The sequence below is a fragment of the Phasianus colchicus genome, chromosome 12, assembly GCF_987193195.1.
Source record: "Phasianus colchicus chromosome 12, bPhaCol1.hap1.1, whole genome shotgun sequence".
Classification (NCBI taxonomy): Eukaryota; Metazoa; Chordata; class Aves; order Galliformes; family Phasianidae; genus Phasianus; species Phasianus colchicus.
This window is the reverse complement of record NC_143447.1, coordinates 20766338-20789564: the sequence shown is the minus strand read 5'-3', so window position 1 is coordinate 20789564 and position 23227 is coordinate 20766338. Positions and strand designations below refer to the sequence as shown.

Genomic DNA, 23227 nt, shown 5'->3' with positions numbered 1-23227 from the left:
TACTCCCATGAGTTTTCAACATGTAGCTTTTGCCCCATAAATCAAAAATTGTATCTGGCAGCTGTCACATTGCTTGATGCTGAGAGATCGGTTGCAGTATCCACAGGCCAGTTGCCTCTGTAGGCTTTTGTTGGGAGGACACCCGGAAGGTTGCTACAGATCTGAAGCAGCAGCAGTAGATGCACTGATGGTAGTCAAGTAGGGCTTATGATTGTGGATGGAACCCCTCCTAGTCCAGCACTTATGGAAACACAAGCATAACCTCTTCTCCCCTTTTTTTTTTTTTTTAAATAGGGATTTTTTTTATTTTTTTAATCATTGCAATTACATATTCAAAAACAGAATTATGAACGCCAGGCAGGTGCATATCAGGAGGTAAGATATCAGGTAAGATATCAGGATACAAGCAGTACAGTTGTAAATATATATCTTTGTCTTCAATACCAGAAGATATTCTGCCAGTCAAGTTGGGTTATACAACCAAATATGAGAAAGCTTCCTACGCTGCCAACCTACTGCATATGAACACACATCATTTTATAGCAAATACCATTTTCTAACTTAGTAACATGCATTCACCTTCAGTTTCTTCTTCTAGTAAGTTTCTGATCCTTTTTGTAAAGAAGAGAATCTTCGTTTGGATTCCCACAGGTATCCCATCTTAATTAATTTCTTTGCCTCCTCACCACCACCTACCAGTAAAATCAATCAGCCATAATGTTTTGTTTTCACAGAAAGGAAAAAGAAATACGTTTATTTTCTTAAGGCTGCTACAGTTACAACCATCAGAAGTGAAAGATTCTTTCTCTTGTAAGAAAAACTACGCTACCTGCTATAGAAAATAACAGCTTTACAATCAGGAACTTCACATCTGTGCTCCTGCTCCAAAGCAGCTGACTGAGCATCAGAGGAACTCAGATATAGCACAACTTTCAAACATACTTCCAGTGTTGTCGGGCCTTCTCAATCTGCATACCATGATCTTTTATCTTAGAATTTTCTGGAGCACTGAGCAACTGCTACAACAGCTAAAAGGTTCATCAAGTAAAAGCATCAGTACCAACAGCTGGAATGAGTGCAGATCCAACCATACGTCTCAGCAGCAGCTTTCTGCAGCTCCCGCTCCCACGTGCTGAGGTGAGCGCTGGGTGCTCATGGTGATGGATGGGCCACAGGCTCGGGGTCTGCACGCTCTGCTGCCAGTTGCTGAGCTCCAACAGCTTCTGCTTCAGCGCCTTTTGTTGCACAGATTCTCTCCAAAAGCCCATTCACATCATGCATTCAGTATTTGTCAATTGTGCCACAGTCTTGCAACTACGAGGACAAATAGTGTAATGTTTCATAACAGAGCTCAACAGATTACTGGTGTAGAGGGAGCCGAGCCTCAATTCAAAAGCCAACATCTTAGGACAGGCGAGAGCCGAATGCAATTCTGAACCGCCTCACAGTCCCCCTCCTGCTCTGCTTCCTTGAACCAGTGCAAGTCCAGTTCCTTCCTCGGGCTCACCAGGTCTGAGGTCTGAAGGGTACACCAATCTCCGTGGCCTCAAAAGGGCTTTACCCACACAGTCAGAGCACGTGGTCATGTGCCATAGCCTCACTCCTGCTTTGTCCCATGTTTCTGTGCCATGGATCGCAGCCCATCTACTTCTAAGTTACGAGAGACCCACACCAAAAGTCACCTTAAATCAAAGCTTTCCACTTCAGCATGGTGCTTCTGCAAAATCGTTTCCATTATTTTGCAAACCACCTCCTGCTCCTTTGTAATACTTGTTCCCGTTGTCCCCTATTGCTCACCTATGTCCTGCAGAAACGATAGTGGCTGTGCAGCCTGCTTCTGTTTCCTTTCAGCAGTTTTTTCAAGTCCAGCTTCCTTTCAACGACCCTTGGGTCATTTTTCCTTTCAGCAGCCCTAATTCCTTACCACCGGTCAGCTTGATAGCAGATTATCTCCCAAAGCTGATCCTGATACAGGGCCCCCGTTTGGGCGCCATTTGTGGCAAGCGATGCACAGACTCTGTTGCTGGTGCAGAACGAAGACCTTTAGTGTAGGTGCTTACAACCTTTTATACCCCCTGTATAATCAATGAATGTACAGATGTTATAGTTATGAGATATACCAGAGAGCTTGGCTACACAGTTATACCAAACAGAATAGATAGGATGCTTACCTGTGTTCTGGCCTTGCTATGAAACTCCAGAGGAGGGGATCTCCAGAAGAGATCCTTTCCCCACTGGTAGTCAGCTCTTAAATGGGTCTAGGAGAGGTGCAACCAGGCTCCACCCCTTCCAGCAGCACAGGTGAATTGCCTTCACTGCGCTCTCATGGCTGACTCATTGCTCGCCTCAGGGTTCAGGCCCCAATTCAGCAGTTCCCATACACCTCTGTAACCACCTCTTGCTCGCATGTACCAGCCAGGTGCTTCATGTGCGTTTACACCTGGTGCAAGTAGCTGCAGAGCTCATTTATTCATTTGCTAGGTCTTCTGTTCATAATGTCTTTGTCCCACACTGCTGAATCTGGAGAGAGATCATGAGGCCATGGGATATATGCAGACCCTCCCCAGGTGGCTGCAGCAGTCCCTCCTGCCAGCTCTCCCTTATCTCCACCATTTCCATTTCTCAGGCAGGAGCCCTGTAGGGCTGAGGTTGAGAGAGATTAAAGCAGAGAGAAAAAAGCCTTCTGGGACTCCTCTGTCCCACTGCCAGTTGTTCCAGGAAAAAAAGAAAAAAAAAAAAACAGTTCCAGAAAGAAGTGGACCTGAAACCTCATTTACCACATTCTTGCAACAGTTCTGGGACTGTTTCAAGACTCAATCGGATGCCTACCTGTGTGACCTATTGTAGAGAACCTGCTTTAGCAGAGGGGATGGGCTTGATCTCTTGAGGTCCCCTTCCTAACCCCTGCAATTCTGTGATTTTGTGACATGTGAAAAAGATAAAAATCTCTAAAGATATTTGAGACTTGGGGAGGGAAAGAACTGCCTTTAAAATTTCTAAACAAGTCTTGCAAACTGTTTCTACGTCAAGAGCAATGTTCAGTACTTTGTCTTTTTGAGAGGCAAGAATGAGGGAGTAAAAGTGCCGTAAGATGAGAAATTTGGGATGCAGACCTGTGGGTTAGATCTGGGAAGCTGTGTGTTGCCTTCAGCACCGGGAACTTCACTGGTGCTGATACTGAGACACAGTGGAGTACAGAGCAGCTTCACAACACGCAGCCACATTCCCACAGCAGTGCCTGGCATTAGTCACTTTACCTTCAATGGTTTGCACTGAGTGCTGCACACTCAGGTTCTCTCTTGAAAAAGCTGGCCAGTTCTTTGCGTCCATGAAATGCCACCCATTTTGAGTAGTTCCTGACGAACCAAGTTAAAAATATTACAACTACATAATTTGCTGCAACTTCGGTCCATTTATGAATTCCCTTTGAAAGCCTGCTGTTTCAAGAAGAACAGCAATCCAAACTGGTTCACAAAGTTTCGTGGTCAAGGCGTGAACACAGTTTTGCAGGCTACTACTTGTTGAGCATGCAGTTTTTGCTGTCAGGAAAGAACTGAATGCTAGGTTCTCCTGACCAATGCCCCTATCAAGATAACCACAGTGGAGGAGAGAACAGCAGGCAAGAATACTTACATATTGCTGCTCAGAAAGTTACTATGTGCTGTATCGGTCATTTTTCCGAATGCCTGAAAACATTTGCTGAAACTACTCTTCAGTCTATGATACGTGTCTCGTTATCAGACTGCGTCTTTTCATGAAATATATTATCTTTTGTTAACTGGATCCAGAAATCAGTAAACCACTGCTAGTTTTTTTTTTATAGTCAGAAGAGTGACTACATGAATAAAATCTGGATACAAAACTGAAATGAGCATCTGGCACAGTATCAAGTACATTATGTTCTGTTGACTTTTACCTCTGAGGATCTGAACAGCTATTTGTCATCTGACAGCCCTGACAACTCACACCAGCACCTGAAAACAAAGGGAGCTAGCGCATATTCTACGGGGGAAAACTTGTTCACAAAGCTTTCTATGTGAACAACTACTCTGTTCTGACAGTAGTTTAAGGAGGACTCCTACATACTGTAGCTTAAGATTTAGAAAACACAGTCTACACTTCGCCTAGGTCTGGTTTTCATCCCTTATCACCTTGAATAAGTCATCATTAAGAGTTAGATCTGAGTTTCTCAGAACCCACAGGTTTTAGTCTTGAGGTAACAAAAAAAATGGACACACCTTCACATCATTTCTTAAGACACCTGAAAGACTTCATTTTTCTGGGGCTCAAATATAATTTTCTGTGTTTCAGAAGTTACTGTAAAGAAAAAGAGTTGACTCCTGGTAAAATCCTCTACAAACTGAACTAAAATCTCAGATTCCGCAATAAGCACAGTTTGCCATTCTACATATAGCAGATAAAATACCTGTTTTTACCACTGCTTTAAGCTGTTAAATGGGTTTGGAGTGTTTGAATTTCAGAGTTTGCATAAAGTGAAGCCTCTCAGATGAAAAGCCAGGTGAACGGGATGTCAAGTTATACAACAAATCTTCAAGACAAAGAGAAACGATACCACAGCATGACACTGCTTAAGAAGGCATCAGAGGAACTTTTCACATAGCTAAACATGCCATCACTTGAAAACCTATGGGATAGGTGAGGGACTTCATAGTGTGGGACCAAGATAGGAAGTTGGGAAATACTCAAAGCATAAAAGCAGCACAATATGGCTGCAGAATACATCACAGGGATAATCAAGATAGTGCAGTGTACATCCAGGGCAACGGGCATCTGTGCAGCCCATCACCCCACAGTCTCATACAGTCCACGTTAAAGACCAAAAGGAGGTGTTAAAACAATTTGAGCTGATCTATTTCAATACTACCTAGTCCCACTTTCCTCCCTCCTGACACGTGCACCATAGCCCCAACACCCCACATCCCACACTCCTCTCCAGGGCATCCCTTAGCACTACCCTCCTGCCCCAAACATTTCACAATGAGACCCAATCCAGAGCTCCCCCAGTATCGCTCTGACTTTAAAGTGAAGGTCGGCTCATGACACACCAGCAATGTAGAGCTGCTGAACCATGCTTCCTGTGGACAGGGTCTATCCACCACCGCCACGCTGCACCCAGGGCCTAACAGCATGTTCAGGGCTGCCTCCAGTCAAGGTCACACAAAACATCCGTGGACACAAGTGACTTTTTACTTATATGTGAGTTACAGAGGCAAACTTTACTAGCAAGGAAAGACATACCCTTCTACTTGTAGCTGCTCCAATTGTAAATACAGTGGTGTACAGGAAATAAGTAAAGCTAAGTCACCAATAAATTATAAAATACATATAAACTCACTGCTGAGACTGTGTCTTTATTAACAGTTTTTCCCTAAAAAAAATAAAAATGCTCTGTCTCTGAACAAACTCCTCCTTCAGATAATTCTCTTGTTTTTCGTTTGTTTTCAATTTTTGTCAAAAAATTTTTTTGTCATTATGCGTAGGTAGTAAGACAGGTACTGTAAATCACCTGGTAAGGATGTTTTCCTTGATCAGTGTACAATCACCGCTAATACCTCACTGCCTTTTTCTTAACCCAGCTGGGTTGTAGTTTAAAGACTGCCAGACACTGAAAAATATTAAAAGCTTTCAATTAAAAAAAAATTAGAAGGGAGAGAGGGGATTAATCTCTGTAGCTCAAGAGCTTGCAGAGTACAGTTGCATTTTCTTAACAATATTTAAGAATTTTCTACCATTTTTCTCATCACCCCCAAATCAAAGTAATACAATTCTCAAGTCCCTCTATGATACAGCAAACTCACATGCAGCTAGATAAAATTAAAAGTCAAGGCAAGATCTTTAACTCATTTCACATCACTTCTGAAGTGAAAATCTAGTTCTGAGGTCACTCTCTTTCAAATGACCTACACTGCAAATATCTTTTTTGGTATAGTTATGTTATGAAAAGGAATTTTTGTTGATGTATTGTGCTGGACTAACATTAAAATGTTATTTTATTGGCATACACCAACATTAAAATATCTTATTATAAAATATAAAAATAAAAAATATAAGATGATGTTTTAACGTTGGTGCATGCCAGTAACATGCATTTCATGCAGATACTTATGGAAGGACTACGGAAAATTATCCTCAAGGATGTACCCAATTCAAATACGAGTGGCTTTCATTAGCACAAATCTATGCCAATGAACTAATACTGTGTATTAGTTCAGAGATAAGGCAGTCCTACAACACAGTAATCTAAACAAAAAAAATCCCCCGCAAAAATGACATGAAATTTGTAATTAGAGATGCTTCTTAAAAAAAAATAAAGAAAAAAAGGAGGGGGCAGGGCAAACAATTTTTGGTGGGATTTATTCAACAGTCTCTCCATTTTTACTGGATATAGCGGAACAGCTAGCACAATCACCATGGTGAAAAATCCACTATATGTGAAATGAAATGAGGAGTTTGACAGAGCTAGAAAAATTACACTTTTAAAAAGCCAACCTATTTAAGATAATTGTCGTCTTTTGATAAGTCTGCAAGTAGAGCCTAACATTTATTGAATCTGGTAAAGATATATGGAACGTTGATCTAAAACTGGGGGGAAAAGAAGTTAGTTTTACTCTTCAAAACCTTTGCAAGCAACACTAAAAGCTAACTTGCCAAGAATTTTTCTGTTTCACTCCCCATCCTTAAGTGTTAATAAATGGATACTATAGTTCCTCTATGCAAGAGGCCACGTGTAAATTATTACAGCATCAAGTTGAACATAAACATCATAAAAGAACAAGAAAGCAACTCCCTGCAGTGTCAGTCAGCACTATCAATTCACAAGAAGTTCTTTGGCCTTAATTGTAACAGATTTGATATATTTCAGCAAGGCACAGGCATATACTGATGCATAGCAAAGTCACTAGAAGTCATATATGCAAGGCTTCTATTTATCTCCCCTTCACAGACTTGCCAGCAAAGGTCAGTTACTTCCCATAAAACTTCTTGTTCAGAAGAAAGATCAGAAGATTAACGTTTACTTTTGCTCTGTCAAATAACTTCATAACTGCAACACCTTCATACTGCAGCTGCAAAAGATCCTACCAAAGAGAAAACATTTATGAGTGAGGAATCCTCAATAGCGTATACAAACTTATACAAGACATTGTAATAAGGTGGGGTTTTGTGGAATATCTATCACAAAATGCATAGCATAAGCTAGGAAAAATGAGAGAGCTAAGGATCCGCTCACAGCACATGAACAAATAAGCTGCACTAAGACTTTTCAGATGTTTGTCTTTATCTGTGCTTTAAAAAAATTACAAAAGACATAAATAGAAGATCAAATTTCAGCTCTAGACCATACCAGGCTTTTCATTCACATAACATATGTAAAGCTGTAATGTTTAGAATCTCTCTTCCATTTGCCTAATCTTACTACGTAAACATTACAACATTCTACAGCATGACTCTCTAAAAATCTCACCTGTTATAGAGGAGAGAAAGGTGGTTTAGAACAATGCAACGTATGTCACAGAAGGAAACAACTTCTCCATTAGTACTAATTACATTATGCCAATTCAGTTTCCCCTGTATTCATATAGGCACTAGTTTCAGTTACAATTTCTTCTCAGTGATGCACCTGACAAAGCTGTTAAGACTCCCTGCACTGATTCATCTCAGCAATTAATTCCCTTCCAAGTCTCCTTTCTAAAACAGTGCATCTTGGAGAAAGCACTCACGTAGTGCTACTGCAAGGTACATTGCATGTATTCCAAAATGTGAATCTTGCTCCTGGAATCAGAATGAACATCAAAAAGCTGTTTCTACAGTTTTCCGTAAAAACTCTGGCAATGCAAGACTTTTTAAGTGAAGTCATTGCTAATGCTACACTTGGATGAGCAGTGGCAGTTTGTTCATAGAGGTTTTACCACACATGCTTGAGAACCAAGTAACCTTGAGTAGCCACATGAACCAAGAATTCTGTGACCAGATCGAACAGATCAGCACTGGAATGAACTACAGGAGTTCCCAGAGCAGATGTATGGGATATGTAAGGCAGCTACCCTTCCTATCAGTCAGTCAGGTACTGCAATACTAACATATCTGTGCAGAGTGCTCCTGTACCCAATTTGTTCCAATATGCTTGGGACATCCACAATTACCATACTTAGCAATACTTGGGGACCAAGTTTTGGTAGACACACATGGACAGAGATGCCAGACATAACAGTAGTGGTGTGGGAAGAAGAATGGGGACCATTTGGAAAAACTTGCCTGTAAGTCTCTTTCAACTGACTCATATAAGTGAAGCGCATACTTATATAAGTGTAACTAAGACACAGACTGACATAAAGCTTCCATTAGTAAAGAAACAAATTAGCCTCAGTTCCCCATTGGCACTGTATCTGTTTGGTCAGCAACAAATCTACTGTTGTCAAAATAGCTTTCCACAGAATCGTAGTACAGGCTGATGCTGGAAGGGACTTCAACACCTGCCAGCGCCACTCCACCAGCTCCAGCTCCCCAGGAACCTGTTCAGCCTGGCTTTGGGCACCTCCAGGGATGGGGCACCCACAATTCTCTGAGCAGCCTGTGCCAGGGCCTCACTGCCTCAAGGTAAAGATTTTCCTGCTAATACTCAAACTAATAGAAGGCAGATTTAGATTAAAGATGCTCCCTCATTTTCACGCTGTTCAGGCAAAACACATATAATTGGTATTTGATAAAGAGTTTGGCAAGCAGAAGAGATATTTGCTATTCATATACATCCCATGAAACTCATTTGCCATAGCTGTCATTATTAAATAGGTTTGTTCTTACCTGATAATGTAGCATAAAGGTTTCCATCTGTACCCCCATGAATTTTGCTTTTACCTCAAAATCTCCTACTTCTTCTGTTGGACTGATTTCAAATATTACATTTTTAAATCTGTAAATTTAAGAAATTAAAAACCACAGTTCGCAAACATGCAGTTCCTAATGACACAGGGAAAGGACACATCAGATGAAAGCTGAAGATAAATTTCTAATTCTACTCCTAAATTCTAATCCTATATTCTCATTGGGAATGAGAGTCGGTAGAAAAATGAATAATGAATAATAGGCTACAACAATGTAGCCTAACGTTCTACACCTGATAGGTTACATCTTCACACAAACACAGTAAGAAAACACAGTAATCTAGCCTGTGTATATCAGCAGCCAACTTCTGCTCCTAGACACCCCCACCCCTCTTAGTGCAAAGCACAATGCCGATAAAAAATCCAGTAACAAGTAGCTTCTGTATATTGTGCAAAAGATAGATCAGTTACTCAAGGCCAGCAAGATGCAGCTGAACAAGCTCAGGTTAGCCTTGAAAGTTAACTAATTGCAGTAGCAATTCACTCAAGGAAGAATCCTTCCGTGACAGGGGCTGTGGGGGGTACAGGGAGAAAGAGGGTGTCATCTTTAAATCACATTAAACTTATCTACCAGAGATCTGCTCCCATTTAACCAGAAATAAGAGAACAGCACATGATCAGTTTGTGAGGTTTCTCAGCCCCTGCCAGCCTAAGTAGTCAAAAACAGTATGCAACATTTCCCTCTTTCTCTGGGAAAGCTATTTAGCTCTAATGAGTTTTTAAGGAACACTTACTGGTTAACTTGCAAATCCTCAATCTCTAAAAGCACTCCCTTCTCATGAAGTCGAGCTGCAGTGTATTTTAGAGAAATCTTTTTACTATTTTTGCCTTTCATCTCTCGAGGCTTCTTAGAGACTCTGGAAGGAAGAAGGGATTAAAAAAAACAAAACAGGGAGCAAACAAAATATGGTAAGCAATTTATACTGTGTGGATGAGTGGCTAGAACCAGAATAGATAGTTCAAATAACAGAGCTGATACATTTCTACTACCAAGTTTATCTACACAGCACTGGTAGCTCAGATCAGATCTCTGTCTTTCTACTATTTACCGGTAAACTCATACAACAGAAGTAGGAAAAAAAACAACAGTACTTCATAAAAAGCACTACTGCATATACAATTAGGCAAAAGTTCTTATAGTTAACAAGTTGTTTTTACTGGCACTCTGAAAACAGACCCATAACAGTTACTTTGACACTTAACAAAATTTTTTTTAAAAAGCAACCAATTATTTAGATAATTCAAAATTACACACAGTAGGTATTATCTGTGTACAGCCTGTTGCCCTGGTAGATTTTGACTTTTTCATTTCTCTTCAAATTCAGTGTACTGATCACATGTTCAAGGGACATGCCATTACAGCTCCCCTTCTTGCCCTGTCTGACTAATTGCTACCCTGCTGCCCACCCCACATCACTGCATCAGAGTAAAAATCCTAAGCGCTTTTTTGAGAAAACAGAAACCAGGACTACCTTATGCACTGGACTCTATTTTAAACCAGAATGTCTGATGCCAGCAATGTCAGGTTTAACACCTACTACTTTTCCTTTTTTTCCCATATTTGTGCTTCACTCTTTTCAACAACATGCCATATGCATACAAACCCAACTCTGGAATTTCTCCAGAACAGAAAGGTATTTTCCACACTACGTTCAGACTAAAAAAGAAACAGGGAAAACAAACCCAGTTATGTTGAAAAATTTTCTAAGGCTGAGGACTAAGCTGTGCTGCCTGCCAAAGTAAAGAAAAGAAACAAACTCAGGGTGGGAACACATTGCTTTTCTTATAGGAAAACCTGAACTGTCTTCCACTGTACAAACTCCTTCCGGGACAAAGAGAGGACAAACCATGATTAGCGCTGCCATTGTAAGTAAAAAGGATTCTTTAATTCTTTGCTTCAAGAAAAAATTATGAGAGGGACTAACCAAGCAGGTGTAAATTACCTGAGCAACCCAACCATTATCTCTGGTCTTTCTACATTCCTCTCTCTCAAAAGGACCAAAATTCCTTCCACTATGTCTCTCTGACCCCATTCAGGGGCCTCTCTCCCTTAGCTTTGTGCAGATGATATTACAATTTTTTCTTAGCAATGACCTACACATTTTTTTTTTCCTGAAACAAGCATTTATTTATACAGTTGCAGCACAGTTCAGAGATACTTACTTGCCCTTGCTAGCCAGGTTATCCAAGCAGGTTTTGATGTAGCTTTTGTAGTAATCAACTTGTTCCCCATAAAAGGTAGCCTTGGAGTTCAAGGCACTGTACGTCTGCTGCAGCTTCACCAGCTCTGCCTTTCTTCTCTGACGGTATCTACGCTGATTTCGGATATCCTACAGCACAGAGTAAAAGACGCAGAGACCTCCTGGTTATTGAAGATCTCTGGCGGCTCAAGCCCAGAGTACAGAGACACACTGAGAAGCACTGTTCAATTCTGATTAGCCTTGCTTCAGGCACCAACTGTATTAAGATTCCTCAGTCACGCTTGCCCCAGTTTAAGCGTCATCATTTCTTTGTGTTGACTGTTTTTGGACCTAACCAACTCCAACAGCAGTTCATTTAAACATTCTGCTGCTTTCCCAATCTTCAGTGCTGTCATAATTGCAGTGACTAGAGCATGTGATTTAAGGAAGACAGCAATTTTTGCTTTCACTGGGTAGCAGGAGTACATTAAAAATCAAGAGCTATAACCACAAAAATGCATAAATGTGACAGTCTGTCTTCACTAGTCAGCCATTTTTAAACATGCTATATTAATAACTGAACACAAAATACAGTATGTTCAAGTCATTTTCATTTTCGATATTTATTAATGACCAAATGATCAGTCTTAATCTCACTTCTGAAAGTGGTAATTCATTCACTTCATACACAATCTTTTCCCATGTATTACTTTGGCAAATGTATGATATGCTATGCTGATAATGCATTTCAATATGCAGTGGTATTATATCACTTGCATAAGTTTTTCTTAGGTCCTCCATAAAGCATTTCAGTTATTCTTGAACTTGATTTTTCTTAAAGTTACGGACAAAACTTCCATGCGGAAGTGAGTTTGTAAAGGCACTATTTACACCAGTAAAAGCACTAGGAGAAGAGATCACACATCAGGGATTTCCTCCAATGTCTAATACTTAAGGTGCCCAAGATTCTGGCAACAGAATTATTTGTGAAATCACATAAAAATAAGAGACTTTCCAAACGCAAAGATGTAGAAGCAAATTATATATTTCAGATATCTAACTACTGCAAAACTTACTCCTGAAAACTCACACCAGTTTCACAACATTGCAGGCCATAAAAAAAGAAAAACTCCTCTGTAACTAGTAGAAAACCACTAACTGGCATACCTTTGCAATATCATTGATTAGTTCCTGGTATTTATTTTTTGCATTGACTATGCCTAGTTCTGTCAGCTTCTTCAGGCCTGTCTTGATTTTCTCTTTTTTACCCTGAAGATTTAAGTTGCCATCTTCCTTTACAGACACAGATTTTTTCATCTTATCAGGAGTTTTAGCATCACGAATGGCCCGTTTCTGCATAGCTCTTTGATGCTCTGCTTCCTAGAAAAAGACAATAAGAAAATTACAAGTTCATAAACTGGTTATTTTTAAGGTGATAAAGAACTAGAAGATCATCTGACCTCCAGCATAACCAGACAGAGAATTTTGCTCAGTCATTCCAGAACTGACTTACGAATACACTGGATGAAAACATACTATGTACAGGAACTGGCAGACACCCACCTACTGTTTAAAACAGTCTTCTAAATAAGCATTTTCTAATAGCTATCAAAGAGCTAGATTCACATGCACTCTATTTCCATTATATCCCCTCATCCTTTGTGCTACGTGCAGCTCCAAAACCAGTGGAGACAGCTTCACTATGCTATATAATGCAGATTCCCAAGTATACGCACACGCATCTAGATAAAAAACAAATTCTCAATCTAAAAAGAACACAGAAAAAAATTCTTCATACTTGCTCTGAAGTAGCTGAAGTGTCCAAGATTTCAGTCAGCGTCTCCCCAGGTTGGAAGCGGATTACATCAACAATTAAACGTTTTGTGCTGCAGAAAAACCATGTAGAATAGGAGGTAAAAATTTAAGCCAAGAGACCTTCAATATTGCTATTCTGCAATAATAGCAGTGTTTCTGATTTTAATTGAGACCAGAGCTCCAAGAACTAATTCACTTTTTTAACACCCTTTTATCAGAAACTGATTCCCTAAAAGACGCATCTATACAGTACACAGCATTGCTCCCTAACACCTTCTAAAAAAGTTAGAACTTCACCCCCATATATATTAAGGCTGTCTCAGTACTACCACCTGGACGCCTCAAATTCTGAGGTAAAAGACAAAGCAGTTAGCAGCAACAGCAATTTCACACAGCCAGAAAAAGTCTAATGTTATCCATTCAAAGTACACTTTAATGCTTTTTAACAGGTGTTAAAAAATAAACAAATGAAGTGGGCCACTTTCTTACATGTACACTAACTTAGCCAAAGTAGGTATCTGCTTCCAATCCAGTGACAAATAGGGTCATTCAGAATCAAGATCTGTGGCTCAATTACATAGCCAGTGTTCAGTCTGAGGCAACTGGGCCCCTGAGCCAGATGACAACACTAAAGTGTGCCTTCAATACTTTTCAATCAAGCTAGAATTATTTCTGGCGTAACAAATTGCATCGACACCCTCCTCACCATCCACATCTTAGGTGATTTCAGGTACATCTGGTAAATGCTTTTGAAATCAGTGTCACCTTCTTCTGGAGGGTAGGGCAATACTAGCATATATTTCAAGCAACTCAGTGTAAAAATATTTTTAGATATACCATTTTCTTCTGAGAGATCATTGCTCCATCTAGGACAAGTGTAAGCTGACCTCGTGATCTCTCAGCTAAGCCACCTGACATCAGAGCAAGAGTGCATCAGAGCATGTGAATACGTAACAACATCAGGTAGCTGCTCTCTCTGCACCCCAGCAAGAGGGACTTGCTTAGAAGTGGCCAAAAGTCAGTATTAGTACCAAGCTCTCCCAGACAAAAAGAGTCTAACAACAACAAAATCACCGACTGTCCCTTGCACTCTTTACATCAGGTTAACCATCAGGTTAACATTATTACCCAAAAAGCTATTTATCTCAGTCAAGCTTGGGGGACATAGAGTGCAGAGGGAACAGAAATGCATCGTAAACCAAGGAAAGGTGGGAACCAGGAGGTATTTCCCACAGCAGGGAAAAAGCTACAGGAAGAGTATCATAAATTACCATCATTGTCTCCTGTATCCCTGTTAGGGAAGCAGACACATTCTGCTCATAGAGTAAATAAATCAGTTGGCTCTCTAAGAGCTAGCAATTTTTAGCAGTACAGCATCACGTATGCTAGACACAGTTACTCATGGAATTTCCCCATGTTACATGTATTCTATTCAAAGTATTTGCACTGGGCACTGTTTAGGCATCACAAATAGGACTACGTCTTAATTTTACATCAATAGATTTCAGAGTTAAAACTAAATTGTGATGAATGCTACGGGTTATTTACAATAATCCTAACAAATCATCCCACATGAAAATAAATTTAACTGCTGCCGTCAGACTTGCTCACACTGACAGTATTTTCTTTTCTGGTAATTTTTCTCCTCCAGAATCATCACAGATACACTTTTAAAGAGTCACAAATTCTTCATTGACAAAAAACTAGCAAGCACAAATTTAACAGCTACAGCATTTAAAAGAAATGGCTACAACCTCAATGTATTTTGAGTCACAGTACCAGTATGACTCAATGTGACTCTATGTATTGAGTCACAGTATTTAAACGTCAGTTCTCCTACTTTCAAAAACAGAACAGCGTGAAAATCCAGGTTCTACTCTCCCTCTTCTCTTAACAAATACAACCAGGTAGTTTATCTCTCACTTACTTCAGCAGAATTGTCCTAGCATCCATCTCTGCATTTTCATCACCAGGAACATCAAACTTATTAGTGAGTGTGAGAGAAACCTCTGTCTTTGCTAGCATCTCCCTGTTCGGGTCATTAATGTTGCCAGACCCTTCGCCTGTCAAGTGGAAAAAGATTTTACAGATTACCTCATGTTCTTTACATTCTTGATTGCTACAGCTCTGTATTTTTTTTCCTTATGTAACAGAACACAGAAAAACTACACCATTTATAGTCAAATTTGTCATATGCCAGTGAGAGCTTTTAAAAACATCTTGAACATACCAGACTTTTTTTTTTCCTACAAAATTGAGACTATTCACACACCAGACAGCACCACATGTTTATGTCTATTCCACACCGTCACTCAACATCTTTCTCTCAAAAAGAAAAGCTGGCCTGCCAATAATATCTGATAAACTAAAGTATCAGTGTGCCTTTCTGTCCATGTTTTCAATAGAATGAATTTTCCAATCTAAAAATTGCCTCTTAGTGACCAACCTTGTAATTCTTCTAACAAAGCCATCCTGTCAAAAGGATTTTTTCCTGTTCCAACTGTAGCTGAATTCTCATCAGAACAGTTGCTAGGCTCTCTCACATAACACTTTGCTCTCTGTGTGCACTCAGAAAACACGACAGCAATCATTCCTTTAAAAAGTTCTTACTTTTCTTAAGGAGCAACACCAAGGTAACTATTTTGATGTCAAAGCATTCACTTGAAAGCTGCGTCCATCCATCCATCCATCCCCCAAGACCTGCAGACTAGATTTCATGCTTGCAACAGCAGTAATACAGAAACCGAAGAGAGGCAGACTTGTGCAACTTTTTCATTTTGTATATGGTGAAGCACTAAACTTTGACTTAAGATTCCGTTCCTAGAAAACTTCCATGGATTAGTAACAGTGAAGTTAGATCCTTCCTCCCTCCAACTCAAAAAGATATTTTTTTTCCTGCCCCTATTGGTCCTTTATCAGATATTCACTAATGGGTACACCCAAAAGGAGGGAAAAAAGTTCCATATGTCAAAAATTGCACTGCTCCTGTGTGACGTGTGCCACTTAATATACTTACTACTAAACTCTTAAGGAACACAGATCTCGAGACAGTGGATAGACCTTTGCAAATATGCTAGGATGCACAAAGAAACGGCTCCAACACAAGGAAACAAAGAATACATTTCAAAATCTCTGTTCATCTTCTAGAAACAGAAGTGGTGTGACATAAGGTGTTTGGAGACAAGAAAAGAAGCCAGGCATATTTTTTTTCCACAGGATAACAAGTTCTAAGGTCAGAAGAATAAACTGGAACAAATACGCTGCTTTTTTAGAGCACCAACTTCCAAATGGCCATTGATTATTCCTTTGATAGTTTCTTCACTATACTTCAAATCATCTAAGGTAATACTACATAATTCTGAAGTAAAACAGATCACCTATTAAGGACTCAATTGAAGGAACTTCTCCAAGATCATCCAGCAATTCATGAATTGGATCATTATGCTCAGGCGCAATTGCATCTTGATGGTCTAAGAGCAGCTAAATGAACAGAAGAATAAGTTGTGTTGTTATTCATAAATCCTTTTGTTCACATTGAAATTATATTCCTTTATGCTGGTATCTTTTAGAAAAAAAAAAAATCTTAACTTCACTGAACTCTAAAGCTGCAATATCACGGCTGAAAGTTGTACCATTAGCATATACTCAGACACTTCCAAAATAAGCTTAAAACACTAGCAACTTACCAAATTCTAAAAACTTACAAGCTCTTGCACTCTGCAGTCGAATGAAATCTATCACTTTTAGATCTGGCTACTTTAGGTTTCAACAGAAGCAGCATTTTCTGTGTAAGAACTACTTAAGAAGGAGCAACTGTGACTGATGTATACTTACAGTGTGTGTATTGATGATTTCACCAATAGAAATATAAATAACTGGCTTAGTGAGAGTCACCAAGTCAGAATATTCATCAATATTGAATTTATCCTGCAATTCAGGAACCTCACAAGCAACCTGAAAAAAGCGTCTTAAAAAAAAAAAAAAAAAAAGGAAAGAAAAAGGAGAAAGTTAATCAGCATACCAGAAGTTATTCTTCTTTAAACTATGGTTCCCAAGCATACTACAACTGGACAAGCTATAGCTTATCACATCAAAAGCAATCTAGAAGATTCAGTTATTATTACTGGCCATGTCAGCATCAGCTCATTGTAAGCATCTGCAGGACAGGTCTATGGACTGAATGACCTTGTGCACCCATCCTTCTGTCTTAGCTGCAATAATAATCCTCACTCCCAGCCATTTCCAGTTTTTTTTCTTCCAAAAGATGAAAGATATAAATAAGCTCTTTGTTCAAGAGTCATCTTATCATACAAACAACTAAATTCCAGTCTGTTTTAATCCAAAGTGCCATGTACTTTGCATATAGAGAACTAGGGTTCATATAAGAAAGAACATATGCCCACTCTAGTTTTCAATGGCCAGAATATTATAATAAACACATAGAAAAACAACCTTTACTCTGGAGGCTTGCATGGCAAAGCCAAGTGTTTTGACCAGCTCATTAATATACTATATATACTTCATAAGTTCCAGGTACACATTTTATACGTCATTATTATCAATGCTTATGGAAGCCTGAAGTGCAATCTCTCATTTTCAACAGACTTCCTATTTCACAGAGATGGAATTTATTGTATTTAAAATTCATCATTCCTTTTTGTTTGCAACAGTATCCTCTGCCAAACTCCTCAACATAATCAGCTGAAGTCTTCTACCTGAATTTCTGGTATGACTGTGACAAGTATTCATTAATGATGCTTAGATGTGCATTGTCTCCCATGAACATCTTATTGGATGCAGCATGCTGCAGCATCTTTGCAATAGAACCAAGGTTTCTTCGTTGATCTGTGGTCAGCTGCCCTCCAGCTGAAAGATCAATTATGTCAAATGCATCCGGTGCAACAATGGCTGGATTCATGTAGCGATAATAGAGTAAGTTGCCAACAATCTAGGAAAAGTTGATGAGAGAAAAAAACACATGAAAAAGCAATGGTACAGACTTCCACTGAGTTTTACTGAAACTGAGTTCTGACAAATTACTTTCTTGTTAACTGTGGGTCTACGCAGGATCTACTGTGCTGCCATATGCAAGCACATGCTATCCCAAAGAATCTACAGTGTTAAACTAAATATATGTAAATACACTAAATAAATACACAACCTGTCAACACAAAAGCGGTAAGACTGAGCACAACTAGTTCCAGAACAACACAACTGCAGATATTCCTATGCACAAAGATTTTCAAATCTAACTTTTAGTATTACTTGTCTATATATTTTTAAAAGTTACCAAAGAATTACTCATACAAACGTAAAAATTACTACGAGAATTAAACATAATTTAGTCTAACAGAAGGCAGAACAACTACAGTACAGAGAAACCTGGTATTGCAGTCTCATTAAGAGATATGAGCTAATTCTTAACAAGCGTGCAGAATTGACCACCATCTCCAACAAAGCAAAAATGGTGAAGCATGGTAAATCAAGAGCTAAGTTGAGAAAACAGCAGCTACTTTCCCCCTTTTCCAAAGCCCTTTTCTCTCTTTCAGAATACCTCTTTGATAAACCAGCAACATTTTTAGCTACAGATCCCCAATTAAAAACAACTGAGAGCAACTCAAACATTTAATCCAGAAGTAAGAAACTCAGAAGTACAGAAGATGAGTGGTATTTGACATTTCAAAAAAGTCCAATTTACCTAGCTAAGTGAGCAGCAATGAACTCTGAGGCACCAAAGATAAAGACGTCACGTTATCCATGCGCTCATACATATACTTCTAACCTGTATTTGATATTTTGCCTGCAGTAATTCCCACAATAAAAAGGAATTTGCCCAGCACGCTGACATACAGCAAAAGTTCCCACATCACATACTTCAGTATCTTCTGGTGTTTCACATCAATTTATGGAGAGCCAAGTCACAGAATCTTGGCTTCTCCTGCTTCACATGTGATTTGAATGCACAGAAGACATCAGAGGTGTGAAGAAATGGTGAAAACAGAAAGAAAGAGCTCAGCCATTGCTAGGTTGTCCCAGAAATTTCAGAGAGGTCATGGTTTTGACAACTGTTTCATGCCAGCTCTTGCTGTACTATCCCAGATTCCGTCACATGATCACAACAGTCAAAACTGTTCACTACCAGTCATAAGAAATACATTTGTGAGAGAAATCATATTAATAATATTAAAACTTGTAGTAGGAAGACAAGAACAGTACATCATACGAGTAGTTTTAGGCCCTAATAAATCTACAGGCAGTCACTGCACACAGCTGCAGTTCTGAGTTTGGCATGGACCATGACATTGTTTCCACGAAGATTAATAAAAACTGCAGCTTTCCACCTAAATTTACAGATGGGAAAAATGAATTCACCTGCACAGAAAGAATCGATGCCTCAGAATGGGAAAGCACAGAACTAGAAGAGAGAAGAAAACAGCATTCAGATTGGTAATTATTTTGTAATGAAGCAGAGACAGAAAAGCTTAAAGAGACTGTGTCAAGTATTGCAAAATCCAATCTTTGTTTTATTAATAAGAAGAGCACTCGCAGTCAAAGAACTTTAAAATAACAAAAAGCCAGGACAATTTCAATGAAAGCCACAATGCTAGGCTCATTTGGAAGCATTTACTACTAAAATCCTTTTAGTTCTCCAAATGTACTGAAATGTACAATACAAAACTGCCTGCACGTGAAAAATGACACTATATACTCTGTTGCAGTTACTGTAATACCCTAGAATATTTTAAGGGAAGTGAGAATATTAGAGTTTTGCACACAGACCTTTTAACTTGGCATTGTCTCTTTAAGAAAAGAGCAACTGACTCAGAAAATACCAGCAAAACCAAGGTATGCTATTCAGCAGCAAGAGTATCCCAAAGTCAAGAAACCTAGAGGGCACGATGCCCAAGATATTAAAAGCAAAAGGAAAAGCAACAGGGTGACTTCTTCTGAACGCTGTACTGTATCTCATTTGACATAACTACCTAGCAATCCAAAGCACAATGCAAAGTACTTTATACCCATAACAACAAATAACCTAAGTCTACTTAAACTTCTCTGCACACGTACACCAAAGAAAGAATACTGAGATGCATTTGCTACAGTCAACATGGCTGACGATTATTCACAGAGCTATTCAGCTCCTTACCTTCAGAAGCTCATCCTCGCCAGCATCAGGAAACTTGTCATGCAGGGAGTCTTTCAGTACCTTGGCGATGAAACGCATTCCATAACTTCGAAGGAAATAAAAGACAAGTGAGACTTTGTCAAGGATGAACCACTGTTAACTTCTACAGGATAACGCAGTGACACACCAAACTTACGGGATTTTGTCAACTGAACCAATGATAGCAGTCAGGAACTTGTCTGTCACTGTCTTCATATTTCTGATTGAGGCATCCAGGCGTGTCCTCACCTCATCATGATTAAGAGCTTGTTCAGGTGTAACATCGTATGGCAATTTGCTATTTGAAAAAGTCAAATGTGAAGGTGAGTACTCCTTATCCTAACATACTTTATCAGTGCCAGGCAGAACTTTTAGCTTGACACAGAAACAAGCCCACGTTCACCTGGCTGCAAAGAGCTGCACGTTAACTTTAATTAGAATTCTAGCACTGAAAGAGTGAAGGACTTCTCGCGTCCTCTGCTGCATCTGCAACAGTCACTGAGAAAAATGGCCCAACTAACTCAAAACTGTATCTTTTTGTACCACATGCAGACACGCTCTCTAGAGTAAAGTAGCGTCATCTGTGATATGTAGTAGTACCTCAGATCGCAAATAAATCAGTGAAAACATAAGCTGCACATTTCAATGTTAAGATAGTAACTCATGCAGTGTGCTGCATCAAGAGAGTTATCTTTTACTTCATTGATTTTTTTTCCCCCACTTCCTTTGAAGTATGTTAAAAACAAAACAAAAACAACCAACAACGGAATCCTCAAAATCTGGCGAACATCAAGCACTGGAAGAAACACAGGATGAAGCACACAGAACTCTGACTGGGGACAGATGGGGAGCCAATCAAGAGTTTATAGATGCAGATTAAAGGGAGGACAGGGACAGATGATATAGCAGGGGATCTACAGGCCAACCAACCAGGATGACCAAGTGGATGAAACCTTCTAATGGGCAGACAGGAATAGCTGCATGTTCACAGAATCATAGCATGGCCTGTGTTGAGAAGGAGCACAATGCTCATCCAGTACCAACCCCCTGCTATGTGCAGGTTCACCAACCAGCAGACCAGGCTGTCCAGAGCCACATCCAGCCTGGCCTCGAATGCCTCCAGGGACGGGGCATCCACAACCTCCTTGGGCAACCTGTTCCAGTGCAACTCCTTCAGAGATTTGCTTGGTAGAGTAGAGTAGAGTAATGCAGGATAAAGCCTTGGAAGGAATAAGGGCCCCAGAACACTAGTTGATATTCAAGGACCATCTCCTACAAACGCAGTAGCAATGCATACCAACAAAGTGGAGGTCAGGCAAAAATGCTAGGCGGCCTGCAGACTTAAACACAACAAGAAAGACTACAGACATAAGAACAGCAAGCCCGGGAGTAACATAGAGAAAATGTCTGAGAAGCCAGGGATAGCATTAGGAAAGGCAAAGCCCTGATCTAATTGAATCTGGACAGCGATATTAAGGGCAATAAGAAAAGCTTCTGTAAGTTAACAACAGTGATAAAAGGAAAACCAGGAAAAACAAGCCCTTTCTAGAAGAAAAAATGGAAGACTTTATTACCTGGAATAAAGAGAGGGTTGAAGTATTAAGGTTAGGAAGATATTAGGACCAAAAGAAACTGCAATGTTATGCTTATTCTCCAGGTTTTGTTCTCTTGCAAATAAAACCTATGTCCTACCTACACACAAAATGGAAAAAGACTGAACAAAGTTTGACATCTGATCCCTGGGTACTTTCTCTCCACATGATATCTTCCAGCTTAGAAGACAAATCAATAATTATCCATATCTATGAGTTAATACAGAAGAAATGTTTTTTTTGGCCTATGTCCTAATGAGAATCACTTCTAATAGTCTCAACACCCCTGTCGCAAGATGATTCTTTATACCTTTCAGAAGAAAGCCATCTCGAATGGATGGAAAAAAACTGGTATCAGTTGGACAGAGGCATGCAATGAATCCAAGGATGGTCTGGAATGATTAACAGAGCAATGCAAAGCAGCTGAGCAACTTTCAGAAAAAAAACGTAGTAACAGCTTCCATACCTGGCCTCACCAGTCTGAGATTCCATCTGGTTAACCCAGGACTTGTAAATATCCACTGGATCAGTTTTGATGTTGAGTGATTTGTCGTCAATTATTTCCTTCACAACTGGTGCCAAGATCTGCCTCAGTGCGTTCTGACCACGGGCACCACGGTTGAAACTTACAACCATTTTAATGACAGTAGGATTCCCAGTCACAATTTCATGGATTTGGTCTACTTTTGATCTGAAGGAAGAATCAATATGAAGTATGAGGTATGCTTAAGTCACCATTAGACACAGAATCATAGAATCACAAGGTTGCTTCTCAGTGTCACCCCTGGGGAACAGATAATGGATTGGTAATAAAATCTCAATACAGCAGTAACATACAGCACTACATGAGAATGCAGGAGGCAATGAGCATTACGGCCTCCACTTGGAAATCCAGCACAATTTGCCTGTAGACACCTCTTGTAACAGTGAATGTAGATCCAGTTGTACGTTCTGTTCAAGAGTACACAACTCAAAAATACAAAGGAAACAAAGGGAGTTCTACATAGGCAGAAGAACTATTTTCTTTCAGTATTTAAAATAAGCAAGTAAGCAATCAACAACAAAAGCCATTCATAGTATACAGCTATGGGAAATCCAGCAGCAGAGAATAAAGCATATACATGCATTTTCCTGAACTACTACTCCAAGAAAAAATAATAATAAGTGAACAAATATTTTAGATGTTATCTGTTTGAGGGCACATACCATCCTCATACTTAAAAGCATCAAAAAATGCATGATCACCTCCAACATTATATGTATTTGGTCTTCTTAGCAAGTTGTGCAGCTCTGTATCATCCAGAACTAAAGTCATAAATACCAAACTCCTAAGGGCCAATCAACTAAAAAATGCCTACAGACAGCCAGAATCCTTAAGTCTGACAGCCAGTAAAAAAGTCAAACTATACAGTATCTGATTTTCAGCCTCCTCATCAGTTTTTGAAAATACAGTCCCCTCTGCGTTAGCTCCACCTCTGGCCTGTAAAGCCCAAGCTTGCAGTCTGTTTGAAGTCCTTGTTACTAGACAGCAGAGAATTTAGATTGGACTGAATTTTAGGAAAGCACAGCATGAGA

At 39.6% G+C, this 23227-nt stretch overlaps 1 protein-coding gene across 3 annotated transcripts in view; it reads right to left on the bottom strand.

Moving 5' to 3' along the window:
• Nucleotides 1–273: 273 nt before the first annotated feature.
• The window catches only part of IQGAP1 (IQ motif containing GTPase activating protein 1), a 53799-nt gene continuing 30845 nt past the window's right edge, over nt 274–23227 (bottom strand). For all 3 annotated transcript variants that reach the window (XM_031587990.2, XM_031587991.2, XM_031587992.2), the window contains exons 26-38: nt 22119–22343; nt 20218–20358; nt 20043–20127; nt 17611–17843; nt 16730–16862; nt 16273–16375; nt 14823–14958; nt 12879–12966; nt 12248–12460; nt 11064–11230; nt 9635–9757; nt 8821–8929; nt 274–7097 (exon numbers count right to left, since the gene is read on the bottom strand). In XM_031587990.2, coding sequence (XP_031443850.2) covers nt 6984–7097; nt 8821–8929; nt 9635–9757; nt 11064–11230; nt 12248–12460; nt 12879–12966; nt 14823–14958; nt 16273–16375; nt 16730–16862; nt 17611–17843; nt 20043–20127; nt 20218–20358; nt 22119–22343 — 1870 coding nt within the window. In that variant the 3' untranslated portion in view covers nt 274–6983. The remainder of the gene's footprint in view (nt 7098–8820; nt 8930–9634; nt 9758–11063; nt 11231–12247; nt 12461–12878; nt 12967–14822; nt 14959–16272; nt 16376–16729; nt 16863–17610; nt 17844–20042; nt 20128–20217; nt 20359–22118; nt 22344–23227) is intronic.